General features: G+C 49.5%; 2 protein-coding genes across 3 annotated transcripts in view; one reads left to right on the forward strand and one right to left on the reverse strand.

The window, feature by feature from the left end:
• GPLD1 (glycosylphosphatidylinositol specific phospholipase D1) overlaps nucleotides 1-16,062 on the forward strand; it is a 68,670-nt gene extending 52,608 nt beyond the window's left edge. The window contains 11 exon segments of the mRNA XM_019830144.3: nucleotides 1,677-1,787; nucleotides 3,080-3,154; nucleotides 3,251-3,407; nucleotides 3,899-4,040; nucleotides 4,804-4,909; nucleotides 4,995-5,088; nucleotides 11,189-11,365; nucleotides 11,708-11,868; nucleotides 13,068-13,094; nucleotides 13,217-13,267; nucleotides 13,987-16,062. Of these exon segments, the coding sequence (XP_019685703.2) occupies nucleotides 1,677-1,787; nucleotides 3,080-3,154; nucleotides 3,251-3,407; nucleotides 3,899-4,040; nucleotides 4,804-4,909; nucleotides 4,995-5,088; nucleotides 11,189-11,365; nucleotides 11,708-11,868; nucleotides 13,068-13,094; nucleotides 13,217-13,267; nucleotides 13,987-14,073 (1,188 nt within the window). The 3' untranslated portion in view covers nucleotides 14,074-16,062.
• Nucleotides 8,500-17,589, reverse strand: part of MRS2 (magnesium transporter MRS2) — a 42,359-nt gene continuing 33,269 nt past the window's right edge. For both annotated transcript variants that reach the window (XM_023253618.2, XR_006597492.1), the window contains exon 12: nucleotides 8,500-15,717. In XM_023253618.2, coding sequence (XP_023109386.1) covers nucleotides 15,693-15,717 — 25 coding nt within the window. In that variant the 3' untranslated portion in view covers nucleotides 8,500-15,692. The remainder of the gene's footprint in view (nucleotides 15,718-17,589) is intronic.

Below are 17,589 nucleotides of genomic sequence, written 5' to 3' on the forward strand. Positions count from 1 at the left end.
ACAAGAGCTGTCTGCAGCCACGCTCCTTGGCACAGACGAGTGTGGGAGCTGGGGCAGAACTGCGTGCTCCGAATACCAAGCACCGGAGGAGGGAGCCCCGGACTTGGATCAGAAGCTGGTTCCTGTCCCGGGTAAACGGCAAAACCCCCTGCTGTCGAGTTAATGCTGCGGAGACCAAACAAGATGACGACGTTCCTGGACCCATGTCCACAAATGAAAAGCACGGGGTTTAGGACCTGACCTGACGGAAGGGGCCCTGTATGTGAGCGTTTGTCCGAAGTCGGCTGGCCGGTGTGCGAGGTTACACAGTCCCGGAGGGACAGCATTTTTTGGAACCTTCTGACACCACACGAGAAAGTTCCGAAATCAGTCTGCCCGTTGCTGTTTGCTCCTGACTTCTTCACAAAGCCACTCTCGTGTCAGCCTTTTGGGTAGGGTCTAAACCTTTGGGCTCCTGCAGACGGGGAGCGAGAGCGGCGGCTGTCGCCCGGGGACGATCAAGTGTCACGCACTTGGGACGTGGAGGGGGCAGCTCTGTGTTCTCGTCTCCCAGTGACCTGCGAGGAGAAGGAAGATGGCCAGAGGAAGGCGGGGACTAGGGAGGGGACTCCTTCGGTCCAGCCCGAGTCTGCACCGAGCCTTTCTGTGTCCTTGTCTGTAGGGTGAAATGCATCTGTCGTGGCCCCTTGCTCGTGGCCCACGTGCTTTGTGCCCTGGAACATTCCTTTCTAGTCTGTCGAGTTCCCGCCTCGCAGGAAGGGGCAGTCTTCAGAGGCACCATGCACGTGGGTGTAGCGCCATGAGCCAGTACATAATTGACGCGGACTCTGGGCCGTGTGTATGTGGCAAACCACTCACTTGTGCAAGACTGGTCATTGTTCTAGAAGTTGTGTAAGAACGGGAGGACGAAGGGAGTTGCATTTGGGTTGAGGCTGGTTCCAGAGGATGGGGGATGAAAGGTCTAGGAAATCCACCTTGGAAGAAAACTGTCCCTGAACGGGCTGGGTTTTCTACCTGTAAACCGCGAGCGGGGGGATAATAAACGCACCTGCCCTAGTCCGTGTAAGGTGCTTAGAACGGGGTCCTCGGCAGTGTTGTCCAGAACTTTCTGTAGCGACATCCTGTAGCTATGCCGTCCAATCGGAGGGCCACTAAGTGCATCGGCTCTTGAGAACTTGCCAGGCAGCTGGTGCCTCTGGGGAGCTGAATTTTTAATGTGCTTGGTGCGAATTACTTTAACTGTAAGAGCCACGTTTAGCTCGTGGCCCCTGCTCTGGCCATCGCGTGGCTCTAGAACATCCTGAGTGCTCATCAGACGTTAGCTGTTGTTGCTGGTGGGTGCGATGATCATTTTGGATGCTTCCCAGGGGGAGTGTGGCCCTGAACGTGGGGCAGAATGTACATTAGACCGGTTTCTAACTCTGCAACTTGTGAGGACGGACCCTCTTCTTCCTGGCATCCCCCTCCCTTAAAGCAAGACAGGCTTGCCAAAAATGTCCTTAGGGCAGAGCCGCCCAGCGGGGAGTCTGGGCGTCTCAGGAGCGTCACAGGTTGCTGCTTCCTTCCTGGGCCCTGGGGCTCCAGGGCAGGGGTCTGGGTCTCTGTATTCCCGGGGGAGTCCTGTGTGCTTCTGAAGGTTGTGGCTCGGCCTGGGGGAGTCACTTGTGTCTCTTCAGCCCTCAGGTCGGTTTGGCTCGGCCTTGGCCGTGTTGGACTTTAACCAGGACGGCGTGCCTGACCTGGCCGTGGGAGCCCCATCCGTGGGCTCCGAGCAGCTCACCTACAAAGTAAGGCTGATGCTGGGGGCGGGGGGGGGGCAGGGGGGAGGCCAGGGCGGGAGGCCCGGCTGGACAGAGCCTCTGCAGGAAGCGGACAGCCAAGTGTGTCGGCCGCAGTGTGTGCGGGGAGATGATCTCAGGTACCCCAGTTGGGGTCCTTGACGTGACCACAGGTTACCAGGTGCCACCTAGTCCCTGCCTTGCTGGCCTTAGCGTGGCTTCAATTCCACCAGAAATTACTCCCCCGACCCCCTCAGATGCTGGATGCTGGAGGGGGACGGAGATTCCAGCCGATCCGGAGGCCCCGTCATCCCAGCAGAGTGGTGACCTCCCTGGATCTTCCCGCTCATGCACAGACCCCACCCCGTCCCTGTTCCTTGCCCAGATCCGGTCCTGGAATGTGGGCTCTTGTCTGCATGTGCCCCGTGCACGGCAGGCCCAGCTTCTGTGCCATGTGTGAGCACAAAGGTCAAAGGCCCTTCATCACCAACCCCCCCCCCCCCACCCCACCACCTGCCGCGAGCTCACCCTCTGCCTCCCCCCTCTACTCCTGGGCCCACAGGCCCCTGCACACGAGCACCCAGCTTGGCAGCTCCCTCCCTGCTGGAAAGTCCTTTTTCCCCCTTTTCCTTTAGAGGCCACATGAGACCCGTGCCGGAACTGTCCCCCAAACCCCAGTGTGGGTGACACTTCCCGGCCTCACACAGCACCCTCTGCCCCTCATGCCGTGGTGTTGTCATTGCCCGCTTGCTAGCTTTTCGGGAGGACAGAGTGTTGTTATTTATCATGGTTCCTCCTGTGCTTGGCCCAAAGTGGCACATAAATGCTTCTAGAACGAACGAGGATGGAGACTGGCAAGTGAGAGGACAGGAAATGGTCTGCGTCACAGAGTGATGGCACGGCGTGTGCGTCTCGAGGCACACGCGAGTCGTGTCCAGAGGACTGATGGGCTGGGTCAGGGGAGGCCCCACGGAGGAGCCGGGAACCGAGCTGGCCTGGAACGGGGGAGGCGGGCGAGTGGTCCTGCGAACGCACGGACAGGTGTGGGTGGCACGCACAGATGAGTGACAGTGACTGTGTCCGCGTTGGGGGCTCTACCAGTCTGATGGAGGTGACCTCAAAACCGTCTCAGCCCAGCAGCAGATGCGTGGGCTGGGTTTCCCTCCGTCACTGAGCTCCTGACAGTAGGGACTCGTGTGGCTTATGTTACCACCGTTCCTGCGTCTCCTGCTCTTTGGGGCTCTGGGCTCACCACCACCCAAGCCTCCTGACCGCCCCGTGCCTTGCCTTGCCTTGCCTAGGGTGCCGTGTACGTCTACTTCGGCCCCACACGAAGAGGGATGTCTTCTCGCCCCAACGTCACCATCACCTGCCAGGTATGTCTGCGCCTTGGCCGAGGGCGGCGAACCGGACCTCGCCGCATCCCGCCGTCGGCCTCTGGGAGTCACGCAGTTTCCTGGTCTCCCCTACAGGACACCTACTGTAACCTGGGCTGGACGCTCTTGGCCGCGGATGTGAATGGCGACGGCGCGCCCGATCTGGTGATGGGCTCCCCCTTTGCACCGGGTGGAGGGAAACAGAAGGGCATGGTAGCTGCATTTCATTCCGGCCCCAACGGGAGCGGCAAAGGTAACGCCTGTTGGGGGGGTGGGGGGGTGGGGGCGGAGGCCTCCCGGCTCTAGTCTGTGCTGGTGCACGTGGCCTCGTGTCCTTTCTTCCTCACTCCGTGATCATTTCGCTGAAATCTACCAGCGTTTAGTCTGGTGGGTGTTCCCGCAGGTGCTGTGGATAGAGTCACAGGATGTACAGAAAGGGATCCAGCTTCTAGGTCCAGATCCAAGGGGGCCGGTGGGTTGTTGGCAGAGTCTCTGTGGAAGCGTGGGAAGCCCGAAGGCATCCCAGGGATGCCCGCCCCGCCCCCCCCACCCCCCCACCCCGTCCGTATTGCATCCTGTGCGCCACAGAAGTGAGCTCTGGAGATTTCCTTCTCGTGTGAAGCGGGGGATCCATTTCTGACGGTGGGGGCCCTGCGAACAGCTTGGGGGGTATCTGAGAGCTCCGGCAAAAACTCGGCGCCCCCCCTCCCGTGTGGGGTAAACGGCGCTGGTGGTCTCGCGTAGAAAAGCTGGACGTGGAGGCGGCCGACTGGATGGCGAGGGGCGAGGAGGACTTCTCCTGGCTAGGCTACTCCCTGCACGGGCTCAGCGTGGACAACAGGACGTTGCTGTTGGTCGGGAGCCCGACCTGGAAGAACAGCAACAGGCAAGCGCCCAGGGTGGGGCCGGGGACCGGTGGGCACCCGGGGCCGCCGTGGGAGCCCGTGGAAGGGTGGGGCTCAGACACAGGGGCCGAGGCCTTACCCTGCGAGGAAGAGCGAAGAAGGCTCTGGGGCGAGGTTGCAAATCCTCCTCCTTAGAAGTTTAAGAACGAGGTAGAGAGGCGCTGCCGTGACAGCGTGCCCCAGGCTGGGTAGCGCAAGGCACAGAAAGTCATTTTCTCACCGTTCCGGAGACCGGAAACCCAAGGTCAAGGTATTGGCAGGGTTGAGGGCTCTCCTTGGCTTGCAGAGGGCCGCCTCTCCATCCTCATACGGCCTCTTTTCCGTGCGCCTCCCTGGTCTTTCTGTTCTTACAAGGACACCAGTCAGATTGCATTAGGGCCCCACCCTCATGACCTCATTGTAACATAACTACCGCCTTAAAGACCCTATCTCCAAATATACATAATCTGAGGTGCTGGGGTTAGGACTCCAACACGCGAATTTTGGGGGAGCACCGTTCAGCCGTGACCGTAGGCCTCCCTATACCTGCTGTCAGCTGGGAGGCCGAGTGGTGAGCCCCGGACCTGGAAAGTCTTAATACTGGGATTCGCTCTGGAAGCCACCCCTGCTCCCACGCCAAGGATCCCGGGGAGGGGGGGCGGGGTGGGGAAGAGGGGGCTTCTCTTTGCTCGGTCCTGGACCTGAACACCCGGTCCGTTCTCAATCCCGGGCCCCAGCAGCTGACCCCCGCCTGCTTCATTCCAGTCTGGGCCGTTTGTACCGCACTCAGGATGAGAAACAGAGCCTCGGACGGGTGTATGGCTATTTCCCGCCAAATTGCCGAAGCTGGTTCACCATTTCTGGAGACAAGGTATGGCCGCTGCTCCCTCCCCAGGACAGGGGGCGCCACGGAGGGTTCTCTGAGTTGTACCATACTGACTCCTGGCATTTCACAGGCAATGGGGAAGCTGGGTACTTCCTTGTCAAGTGGTCACGTGATGGTGAATGGGACCCGGAAACAGGTGCTGCTGGTTGGAGCCCCGACGCACGGTAGGTCGTTTGCCAGGAAACCTGGCTGCTTGTTTCTCACGTGGCTCCTTGACTGTGCCCTACTGGGGGAGAGTTGTGAAATCTGGAGCCAGACAGACCTGATTTTGAGGATTTCCTTTTCTCATTAATCACAAGCTGCACAAGCCCGGGGGAAGTTACTTAACCTTCCTGAATGTTAGCATCATCGTTTGCAAAATACAAATTATAACGTCCCTCTCAAAGATTTGTTGAAAATCCCCCATGAAAGTGAGCTAGTGTGTTTTTAAAGCTCCTGTCCCACTGTGCTTGGATGAGAGGGGAGTTCAGAAGATTCTGTAAATCCATTCACCAGGACTAGGTCTGCTCTGAGGACATTTGTTTATAAACCATTATTTTATTTACTTTATGGGGGAAGAGTTTTAAAAAGCCGACAAAAACGTATTTACTTCAAGATTGTCAAAGCGAATCACGTTTATTGTAGAAATTTGTGAAAATACAAAGATGTATATAGAAATCACCCTTATCCAGATACTTAACAATTTAAGCTCATACTATGTGTTGTGTGTATAATATATACGCATTTTAGCACCTGATTTCTTATTCTATATCTTGTGCGTGTTCTCATGTTACTAAGATTCTTCTTAAATGTGGTTTTTTTAAATTTTTTTTTTCAACGTTTATTTATTTTTGGGACAGAGAGAGACAGAGCATGAACGGGGGAGGGGCAGAGAGAGAGGGAGACACAGAATCGGAAACAGGCTCCAGGCTCTGAGCCAACAGCCCAGAGCCTGACGCGGGGCTCGAACTCACGGACTGCGAGATTGTGACCTGGCTGAAGTCGGACGCTTAACCGACTGCGCCACCCAGGCGCCCCTTAAATGTGGTTTTTGATACCTATCACATTTTTTTTTCCACGTGCACATGCCAACATTTACTAACATCATCCCTATTCTGGAAATTTAGGATGTTTCCAATTTTTCACTGTTGTGAACAGGATCTCATTGAACATCCATGTACAGAAAACCTTGCCTTTCTGAATAGTTTTAAAATCGGTTCCTGGAGGTGGAGTTTCTGGACTCGAGGGTCTAATAGTAAGGCTCTTAACTGCATACTGTCAAATTATTTTTCGGGAAGATTTTTGTTTCTTACGATATAATAAGCAGAGCGGATTGGGCAAAAGAATGGTGAGCTCTTTCATTGCATGATTCAGGACGCAGCATTGTCACACCAGGAACTTGCTGACTTAGCTTTGGAAAAGTTGTTCCCCACTCCCCACCCCTTTTTACACAGTCAAGGTAGTGATTTCCAAACTCCTGCAACACGCATTAGTGATTTTATTTGCCTCACGTCTCTTTCTACTGGAATGCTGTGATTAGAGCTTTCCAAACTTTGTTTTAACGTTCCTACGGTCTTAGTAATTTCCTATTACAAAATACTGTATAAATTATAAAAAGGCTAATTTATATATCTTATTACATGTGTATTATATACAGTTTAACCTTTTTTGAGACCATTATACATTCACATGCAGTTGTAAGAAATAACATGGGGAGATCCACGTGACATTTTATCCAGTTTTTGCCAAGATAATACTTGTAAACCACAACAGTGTCACAACCAGGTTATCGACACGATGTAATCCACCAGTTGAATCTTGTTCAGATTTTCCTATTTTTTAATGGTTTTATTATTTATTTTGCGAGAAAGCACATGTGAGCCGGGGAGGGGGCAGAGAGAGAGAGAGAGAGAGAGACAGAGACAGAGAGAGAGCATCCCAAGCAGCCTCTGCACGGTCAACACAGAGCCCGACGCGGAGCTCGAACCCATGAGCTGTGAGATCATGACCTGACCTGAAATCAAGAGTTGGTTGCTTAACTGACTGAGCTGTCCAGGCACCCCAGATTTACCTATTTTTTACTTATATTTTGCCTGTATTTCACCCACATTATTTGTGAGTCCTGGTACGGATGAAAATGTGGAGGCCTTTGTTACAAATTATTCAGAATTTTAGGCGGGTGACTGGAAAGCATCAAGCCAAGCCTGGGGCCCCGTGTGGTTGCCTGTGTGGCACATGCTGTATTTACGTCCTAAGAACTTGGCTCCTTTTGGTTGCTGTACAGCTTCTCAAACCTGGAATCAGATTAGACATGACCACCCTCATTTTTAATCCACACGGATTTTCTCGTGGTACCTGCACTTTATTATAACCCCTAAAATCCCAGTTGGCAAAGATATGATGTCACTCAAAGGATCGTAGGGAACTAGTGTGAAAACCATGAACTGCCTCCAACAGGTAGTTCATGTGGACGGCAGACAGCGTCACTGTGTTCCCTTCCAAGGGTCAGCATATCTGCATCTCCCGGGGGCTCACGGGAGTGCTCTGGTGTAGATGGGAATCTGTGGTACAGGGTCACCTAACTTGGAACAACTGGATGTACTCACCAGATGCTGGTGGTCTGGAGCTTGACCCTGTCAGGCCTGTCCCCTTCACCCTGGGCTCTGTCTCTGGCTCAGCAGAATCTTTGGTTCAGAACGTGGCCACAACAAACGGCTTAAATATTCAGCGGGGACTTTAGGGTGTTGATGACCTATGAAGCGTTTTCAGTATTGAAAGGGGTTGAGAGGAGGTGGGCACTCACACAGTGCTGCTGAGATGTGAACTGATACAGCCCTTCTAGAAAGGTTTGGTTAAATGGCAAAAGCCTTAAAGATACTCATTCCCTTGGATGCTGTATGGATAGTCTCTAAGAATCTGCTCTCAAAGTTATTTCAGAGCTGCAGGGAAAGATCTTTCTCACAGTGTTAATTATAATAGCAAAAAATTAGAAATGGCTTAAGTGGGTATAAAATTTTATAATCCATAACAATCTCCATTTTGTTTAACACGTCTATGGGTGTCAGTCTCCAGAAAGAAACCGATGCATTGTACAACTTCACTATACTTTTTTGGGGGTGTTTTCCACACCTTTTGTAATGAATGATATGTAAAAAATCCTGGCATTCCCAAGTCTGACACTTCTAGTTTTGACTATTTCACGGTAGTCCGGAAAGTCAGCCACGGGAAGTAACATGATTCACAGTTTGAGTCGCAAGTGTTGAGCCACATCGCAAAGCGGTGTCCCCATTCCTGTGGCTCGTGCAGGGGTCCAGCTGCAGGGACACACCCGTGTGTTACAACAGCTGTGTGTTCTGCTGTCACAGTAAGTGAACTTAGTCTTGAGAAGTGACCAAAACACTTGTGTGTTTAAAAAAACTTTCACCCCCAACCCTGATCTATCTCTTTTAAAAAACCCAAGGTCTGCTGGATTACTTTTGTTATTCAAATAACAGATGCAGAAATACTGAAACATAACCTTGGGTTTGTTTTTTTCCCTCTTGCTTAAAATGTGTATTGTAAGCCACTGTTTAATTTGCATCAACCTGAAGATGAAGTATTTTAAAATTTATTTTATTGAAAAATATGTTTCAGGTGTATATAACATACACATATGACATGACCCTTGGAAGTTCTAGTTACCATCTATCAGAAATGAGGTATTTGGAATGGCCAAAAATTTAAAGTATCTGAATCCTTTATAGACTTTTTTAGAGCAGTTTTAGGTTTACAACAAAATTGAGTGGAAAGTACAGAGATTTCCCGTAACCCCCTCCTGCCCCCCCCCCCACATGAACTGTGGGCCCTGGTGTCTTCTGCACCAGACTGTGCATCTGTTATACCTGATGGACCTACATGGACCCACCATTAGAACCCAGGTTATGGTTTATATTAAAATTCACTTTTTGTGCTGAATATTCCAGGGGTTTGGACAAACGTAGGACCTGTATCCATTATAGTTTCACTGCCCTAGGAATCCTCTGTGCTCACCTCTTCATCCATCTTCCCTCCTGGCGAACCAGTGATCTTTCTACCTCTCCATGGCTTTGCCTTCTCTACAATGGCATACAGTCGGGATCCTAGTACGCAACCTTTTCGGACTGGCTTCTTTATGCATTATGCATATTCTGCATTAAGGTTCTCCCATGTCTTCATGGCTTGCTGATTTTTGAGTCCTTTTCAAATTCTGAGAATTGAAAGCAACACTGTGCTGAAATTGTGACTAGGATAAAAAGTAAGAGTTTTGGAAGTGCTAATCACTGCTTCCCCTCCCCCAACCTTCTGCACTTGGAGCCATTTGAGAAGTGGACTCATGAATCATTCCTATCAAAATATGTGTCTTCTAAAAACTGGGTTGGAGAATGTGGTCTGGATGGGCAGCCACGTTCTGGCTTTTCTGATCTTGGCCCACAAAGTGACCATGGGGTGACTTCTCCGAGAGAGAGTTTGGGTCTGCAGGCCATCACATCTGGCCTGCAGTACGAGCGGCAGAGGTGTGGACTCAGGAGTGCAGCTAGAAGGAGACCTGGCTGTGGTCTGTGTGCCTCCCGCGGGCAGCAAAACCAGCATGATATGCCCACCCTGCAGGCAGGCAGAGCCAGAGGGAGAAGCCACATTTGTCCCCCGCCCCTGCAGGCAGGCACTTCATCCTCCTCCCTGTGGCCAGAGCTCCCAGCATTACTGTGTTCTGTGACCCCAGGGAGCTCGAGTCCCTTCAGGAAGCAGAAGGGCATAAGAATGTCCTCTCGTTTTGACGTTTCTTCATACTTTGGGCTTTTGCCCTGAATTTTAGCGGTTGTAGTTTATGGAAACACTGTCCTCTTGGGAATATTTGTTCTGGGTCAGGTTGTACTTTCATGTTCAAGAGCCCAGATTGCTGAACCTTTCAAAGTGCTGGCTGTTTCCTTTTTGTCCTCGCTGTTATTCCCACCGCCATTCTTGGCTCTGCTTTGAGCTTTCAGTTGGTTCTAGTTGACAGCTGGCTATGAACAGGGCATGAGGGAAGGCTGTCCAAGAAAATACAGTACAACCTTGGTTTGCAAGCATAATTTATTCCGGAAACACACTTGTAATCCAAAGCACTTGTACATCAAAGCGAATTTCAAGAACCAGTGGCTCAGCTGTGGTCATGTGACATTCAGGGTCATATATGACTCATTGTAAGACATCGCTCATTGATCAGGTTAAAGCTTATTAGCAATGGTTGCTAGTCTTTCAGAACACTCGCAGAACAAGTTACTTACAATCCAAGGTTTTACTGTAGTCAGTTCTACACACAATACTAAGACACTGACACAAGATTGTACCTGTTCATGGACGCGTTGCCTGGGTCATCGTCAGCCTCCCAGGACCAGTAACCCCAACCGACAGATGCCATTGTTGTTTTTGAGAAGGTACTTATTTCTGAAATGAAGGTTGTGTTCCAGATGATCTATATAGGCGAAATTCTAGCTTTGTTTAAAAACCGTTCAATATTCACCCATTTAAAAACCATCCATCCCATACGTGCACTGAACCAAGCAACGTGTTTCTAAGCACATTGTGGGACTAAGTCACGGTCCCATTGCTTATGGAACTGACAGCCAGGTGCAGGAGAGGCCCGGTGAACAGAAGCGAGGCTCCCCTGCGAGGGGCACGGGAAGCAGCGGGCACAGCGTGTTGTGGCCGCACACGGGAGGGAAGGGAAGGCTTTGCAGCAGAGGCGAGAGCAGGGCCGCGTTCCAGAAGCGCAGGAGTCGGCCGGCAGAGGGGTGTGGGGGAAGGAGGCCGGTTCCAGGCAGACAGCACATCATGTTCAGAGGCCCAGACTTAAGAAATAGAAGGGGCTGTGGTTTAAATCTGTGATGGGTGACGTGTGGGTGAGAAGGGGGACGTGGCCCCCAAACACTAGAGCTGTAAGTAGCCAATTCTCTAAGGCCTCCTGAGCCCACGGAAGGCCTCGTGAAGAATTTAGACTGTGTATCTCACAGGAAGTTTGTGATGTAAAAAAAGATAGTTGTATGGAGAATGTATTGCAGGGGCCAGACCTGTCTGATGGGACGTCACTGAGCCCACCCAGTGTTTGGTCTCCTCATGGCCACTGTTGGTCAGCGCTAACCTGCCCCCCGCCCCAGTCCCGTGGGATTCTGAGCAGTTGTGTCACTCAAGGTACAGAAGACTGAAGCGAGAATAGGACTCCATTCAGTGCTTTACGTTTTCTCTTCATTCCTGTGATGGCAGCAGACACCATGCCCTGGTTTGTTTCAGATGAGAAGTCTAAGATGGCGTTCCTGACCATGACCTTGCACCAGGGTGGAACCGGTCGGATGTATGAACTGACGCTGGACACGCAGCCGCCTCTGCTCGGCACCTTCAGCGGAGACCGCCGCTTCTCCCGATTTGGTGGCATTCTGCACTTGAGTGACCTGGATGGCGACGGCTTAGGTAGGAGAGGAACAGGGCCTCTGGCCAAGAACTGGCTCCCCAGTCATCAGACCGGCCCCCGAACTGGGTCATCTAGGCTCTGCCCTTAGCATCGACAGCTCAGTGACCCAAGGCCTTTAGGTAGATTTTAGAGCTTGGTAAGACCAGAGCCAAGAGAAAGTTCTACTTCTTGAAGGTGGTAACATGAGAGCCATGCACGTCAGTTGTTGTCCAGGAATGATGGACTGGGGACCAGAGCCTTGACTGTGCTGGGATGAAACCGGGTAGACGATTTAGGGGATGCGCTCATGGGACTTGCGGGAGGTTGGGTTAGGACCCAGTTCTGATTTCTGTCGTCTGCAGATGAAATCCTCGTGGCAGCCCCACTGCGGATAACAGACATCACGTCCGGGCTGCTGGGAGGGGAAGATGGCCGGGTGTACGTCTACAATGGCAAACAGACCACCTTTGGTGACATGACGGGCAGATGCAAATCCTGGGCAGCTCCGTGTCCTGAGGAAAAGGTAACGTGGGCCCGTGTGGAATCCTAGGCTACGCTGGGAAAGGCGGCTACCTGCGGATGCCTTGTGACATCGTGTCCACTGTGCAACTCTGACGGTTTCTGAGCTGTCTGGCGGCCAGGGCACAATCACTTGCCTGTGTGGCATAGGCCCGAGCAGCCCTGCATTCTTCCACATCTGCTTGCACTGTAGCTCAAGTCCAGTTGGACGTAGTGTCCTGCTCGTTCCGGTCGAGCCTTGCTTGGTTAGGGTCCACGGCAGCCCCCTGGGATTCCATCAAAACGCCCCCCCTTTTGTTTCCTGTTCACTGCTTCCTGTTCATCCCTTTTCTCAGGTGGGTTTTTTTTTTTAAGTTGCCTGGGCCTAAAACACCATTTTTAAATTTAAACAACCTTATTTAATTGCAAAAGTACAGTTCATTGTAAAAATTTTAGAAAATACAAGTGGTACGAATCCTCTACCTAGATTTGCACTCTGCAGAGACGATGCCTTCTGTTAACCTTCTGAGGTGTATCCTTCTGGTATGCTTTTCTGTCGGCTTAATGGTTCCCATTTATTGTGCACTTACTCTGTACTTGGCGCTGCGTTAACACTTGATAGATCTGTCTCCCTCACTGCTACTTCTTCAAGCCACCTCTGAGCTACTGTGTGGGTACTGTGCCAGATGAAGACATTGAATGTCCGTGAGGAAGGCGCACCAGGTCACGGTGCTAGGAGAGGGCAGGCCAGGGCCCTGCACCAGGAGCTGATTCTTTAGGACACTCTTCACCATTCCAGTGTGTGGATAGGGCTTATTAACAGCCGTGATCATCTTGTACACAATTTTGTAACTTGGTCTGGTCTTCCCTGCCAACGTAGTTAACATTTCTCCATGCCTTCTATTCTCATACAGTGGACTTCCTGGCTGCCTGTTTTATCTGTGGACACACCATAGTTTATGTAGACGTTATCTGAGGGACTATTAGTCCCTCAGTCCATTTCATTTCACGGTTATAAATAAGGATATAAGTATCCATATATGAACATTTCTGTCCATCTGTCTTCTTGAGCTACACTCCTGTGAGTGGAATTTCTGGTGTCAAAGGGCATGCACGAGTTGAGGACTTCTCCAGAATGTAGATGTGAGTGTGGGGCTTCAGGATGAGTGGTTAAAACCTGCATTGACAGTAACACAAGTCTCCCTTCTCTCCCCTTCCTTTCAGGCTCAGTATGTACTGATTTCTCCTGAAGTAAGTACCTCCTGAAGGAATGAAGAAAGAGAAACCACAGAAGTGCACCCTTTCCCTTATTTTAAACTGATAAGATATTACAGTATGTTTTCAAAAGACCATTAACAGACACTGCTTTACAGGCAAGTTCAAGATATGGGAGCTCCGTGATTACCGTGAGGTCGAAAAACAAGGTGGGTATGAAGACTGTCCTTAGGATATAAACGTCCAAAGGCTGGGGGGGGGGGGGTGGTCTTTCATCTAAAAGATTGTATTTGAAAAAGAGGAACACAAAAAAGGAAGTAACATCCATACACCATCTCATCACTTTCCCATTCAACCCTCAGGGCTGGGCTGGCAAATTACAGCCTGTGGGACTAGTTTTTGTACAGGCCATGAGCTAAAAATGATTATTACAGTTTAAGTGGCTGGGTGACACCTGAGACTTGTATGAAGCGTCCCTAGTTTTATCAGAACACATTCCTGCTCCCGTGTCTCTGTGGCAGCTACTGTAATGCAATGGTGGGCGATTGGCTGTCCCAGAGACCGAGGTCCCCCACAGCCTGAAGTAATCATCATCTTGGCCCTTTCAGAGAGTTTGCAAACCCCACCATGGCAGATAACCACTGTTAATATGCTGGCACGGTTTCGTCCAGATTCCGGGACAAACACGTAAACGTACGCGTGCATGCGCTCTACCTGCCCGGCCTCGTCACCTCTGTGTGCTCTATAGCATCTGATGGCTCTTCTCAGACCAATACACATGGAGCTGTTGGGGTCTTTTCAATGGCTGCATCCTATTGGTTTTTTTTTGCGGGATTTAAACAACATCACCAGAGCATAACGTGATGCCTGGATTATGGCAGAAACTAAAGGCATTATGAATCATCAAAATGTTTTGTGTCCTCTGCAGAACCAAGTTGTCGTTGCTGCTGGAAGGAGCTCTTTGGGAGCCCGACTCTCTGGGGCACTTCACGTCTACAGCCTTGGCCTAGACTAAAGGCTGTCCTCCTCTGCGTCCGTCTCTTGTGCCCAGTCATCTCCAGGGGGAGCGTTCCTGCTGGGGGCAGGGCTCCTGGGAATAGAGATGTCTCCGTCTGGGATGACGATGCAGTAGACGGTGACAGGGGCTCTGGTGAGCCAGGTCCCCTCCTCTTCCAGAGTTTCAGTCCTTGCTTCCCTTGCATTTAAACTTATTCCTGACTTACTGCCTGTGCTCAAACCTTTGTACAATGTCTCTCCTCTGCACAGGACTAGCTACGTCTTTCTGATGCCTGGAAAGACCTCTCTCTCTGTGGTTCTCTATCACAATTTCTCCTAAAAATTTCCTTTTAAAAACGGTGACCCATTCCAATCAAAGTGAAATAGTGTAGTATATAGGAAAACAAATTAGAGAACTAGTATAGTGAAAAGTAAGGGGGTGAAGGATAACCTCACAACTGCAAAGGCACCTGCTGTACCTGATTTGGTCCCTTCTTGGGAGGATTATTTCATTTTCAGTGTTTTGTATAGTGAAGGATAAATACAAGACTAAAACCTCCTTACCTTTTAGTGCCCTCAAATGCTTTTGTAGAAGCGGCTGTCCTAACTGTGGCGTCTAGTGACTTTCCACTTGTTCTAGGACCTCCCAAGAGGAGCTGCTGTCGCACTGAGTTGGTACAAACTATGTAGAGAGAAGAGATCTGGCCTGAGCCAGCGGCCACTGCAAGGGACCAGGCAGAGAAGCAGGCCTTGGTCTCTCTTGTTCCTGGGCTGGTTTTAGCAGATTTCATCCGCCAGTCCTGCAGTATGGCATAGTTAAGGGAAAGGGATCTACCCCAGGGTTTTAGCTTCACTAAAAATGTGAGAAACCATTACTACTGATCCTGTAACAGGGAAGCACACTAGTGAAAGGTACTAAAAGTGCAGGGAGAAGTAATGACAAGAACCCAGCTTCTCTAGAGGCAGAGTAGAGACTGGTCCAAGGAAGGAGTCCAGCAGAAGAGTAAAAGTTGAATTAGAAATCTAGGGAAAGCTACTAGAGTTAATTGTGAGCACAGGTGAGTACATACAGGGAAACAGGACACAAAGTCACCTCTGGAGGAGTCCTGTGACTGTCCCCTTTCCTAAAGAGAGGCAGGCCATCTGCATGGTTCCCTAGGGAACAGCAAAAAGCACAAATACCATTTGGTTTCATTTGGGTAACAATTATTGCTAGTTCTTATGTGAATTATTCTTTTTAGTTTAAGGGAAATTCATCTTTAGGGCCCAGAAATTAGTTGACTGTAATACAAGTTGAGAAGTCTGAGTGCAGAACGGATGCCTGTCTAGTACTGGACCTTTCCTTACAAGCGTGGGTTCCTTTACGCTGCCAGCACCGCGGAAGACGTCCACGCTTCACTGATAGGGCCTGTGTTGAAACACGATCATTAACGACTTACATTCTTCTTAATGCTTAAACATACCAGATAGCAAGCACCAGGCAGAGAAGGTTAAAATGTATAAGGTTGGAGGCAAGTTTTCGTGTAGGATTTTATATAGGACATTTAGCCATATTCAGAAGTGCTAATTTGTATTCCTACTGTCGGAGGTCAACCTGGCACAGAGTCCAATGCATTATGTGGTTACGTTTTCACTCCACTAACTGTAGTTCTCAGCATGGATTCTGAAATGCATAACAGAAATGGAAACATCTTGTAGGCTTTTAAGCTCTCATTAACACAAATCTGAACTTAATAATTTAACTCAGTTACCTTTATTTCAAGATATCAAAACACATGTACATACTTGCGGTCTGTTTTTCTATGTATATGTAACAACCTGCTTCGAGATCAGAATGGTTTTATGCCTTTGTACTGCAGATCTAGAAAGATCTGAAGTGGGTCTTGGAACAAACTCAGATCTCTGAATGCCCCGGTCCAGGCACCATCCGTTAGCCCACCTCCACAGGTACCACTTAAAGTGTGTTTAACATTGCAATTCCAAAAAATAAAGCTGTGTACAACTTTTAGAATGACTCCCCACTATCTTTTTATTTAGTGGTTATTCATCACAATCGGTTTATCAAGAATAAAGCGAGTGTTCAGATGTCATTTTAGGATGCTATTTTCTGCCTTCCAAAAATGGACAGTCTGAAGAATATTGTTCCTTGAACTTGTTAAACAGGCGATAAGACTGCTCGCTTACATAACCAAGTATTTGGTATTATCGTTTATTTACAGAAGTTTATGTGCTCAGTCTGTTTCAAAATTTAAAACCACTGAACTTTGTAATTTTCAGTGTAGGCCATCTTATTACTTATTGTCCGCTAAGCAGAGCTAGCTGACATTTTTGAAACCCTCCTTGATGTGAGCACCTTAGAGAACCTGATAAACCATCAGTGACTTCTCTGCAGACTAAGGAGGTAATTGCCATTTCCCTTTTATTGACGAGATGGGACTCATCAAAAAAATTATTTTACCCAAGTCTGCAAACTAAGTCACACCAAGAGGAAAAAGGCCAAAATTCAATGGTGTCTGATCTCAGTCAAATCAAAGCCCTCTGGGCTTTCAATTCTTCCCCTGTCACAGTTAATGTTTATAACCTACTTTACAGTGATAGCACAAGACCAGCAGCAGGTGCGCTGAGGTGGGCCAAAGAGTGTCCTGTGAAATCTAAGGATTATCAGAGAGACTTTGTCTTGAAAACCACCACACAGATTTAGGACACTAGAGAGCCACGTCTATCCATGTCCCAACACCCACACCACAGAGTGTACTTGGGGGCCACTCTGCCCTGAGCTCAGGCCACAGCACCTGCCATTCTACCTTCCACCTTTGAAGGCCTCCTGTAACCACACCTGGGAGTGGGGAAAATTGACAACTTCATCCGTTTTCTTTCAAATTAGGAATAAAAATGCTGTTCCAGGAGCTATCACCAAACCACTTGGTAAATGGACTCCTAAACTTCCCCATATGACATCCTATTGTAGTATCAGGTGACCCCAACATCACTGGCATATTTGTTCTTTGGAGTACAAGAGCTTCTCTGGACTCTCTGGAATCTTCCATGTCACTTTTGAAGGGAAGGAAAGCTATAATGTTCTGCATAACTAACCTCCAGAAAATATAAAAATGATAGTTAAGATGGTAAGTAGGATAGCAATTTTGAGACAAATAGCCACAGTTTTGAATCCCAACCTGACTGTAGACAAAATTCTGAAGTTTATCCACCTTTTGGTTTTAGGAAGCCCATCTGTGGCTATGTACACTTTTTTTCGGGGGTGGTCGAGGTGACCCCTCTGTCTAAAGTCTGGGGACGACCAAGTAAAAGAAGGGAAACAGTTTCTTTTGACACTATTTCTAAAGGCTTTGTTATAGCCAAGCAAAGAAAAATTGTTCCAGCGTTCAAGAAGGTGAAATCTTGATTAAATGGAATCCATGTAAGCTGATGTTCAATCGTTTCATTTTTATTTGCCTTATATAAAAAGGAGGCAAATTCAAGAAAAGACTGATTTAAAGCACAAACTTTCCAAGTGTGTTTTGAGGTTAATATAGAT

The sequence above is a fragment of the Felis catus genome, chromosome B2 (genome assembly GCF_018350175.1).
Source record: "Felis catus isolate Fca126 chromosome B2, F.catus_Fca126_mat1.0, whole genome shotgun sequence".
Lineage (NCBI taxonomy): Eukaryota > Metazoa > Chordata > Mammalia > Carnivora > Felidae > Felis > Felis catus.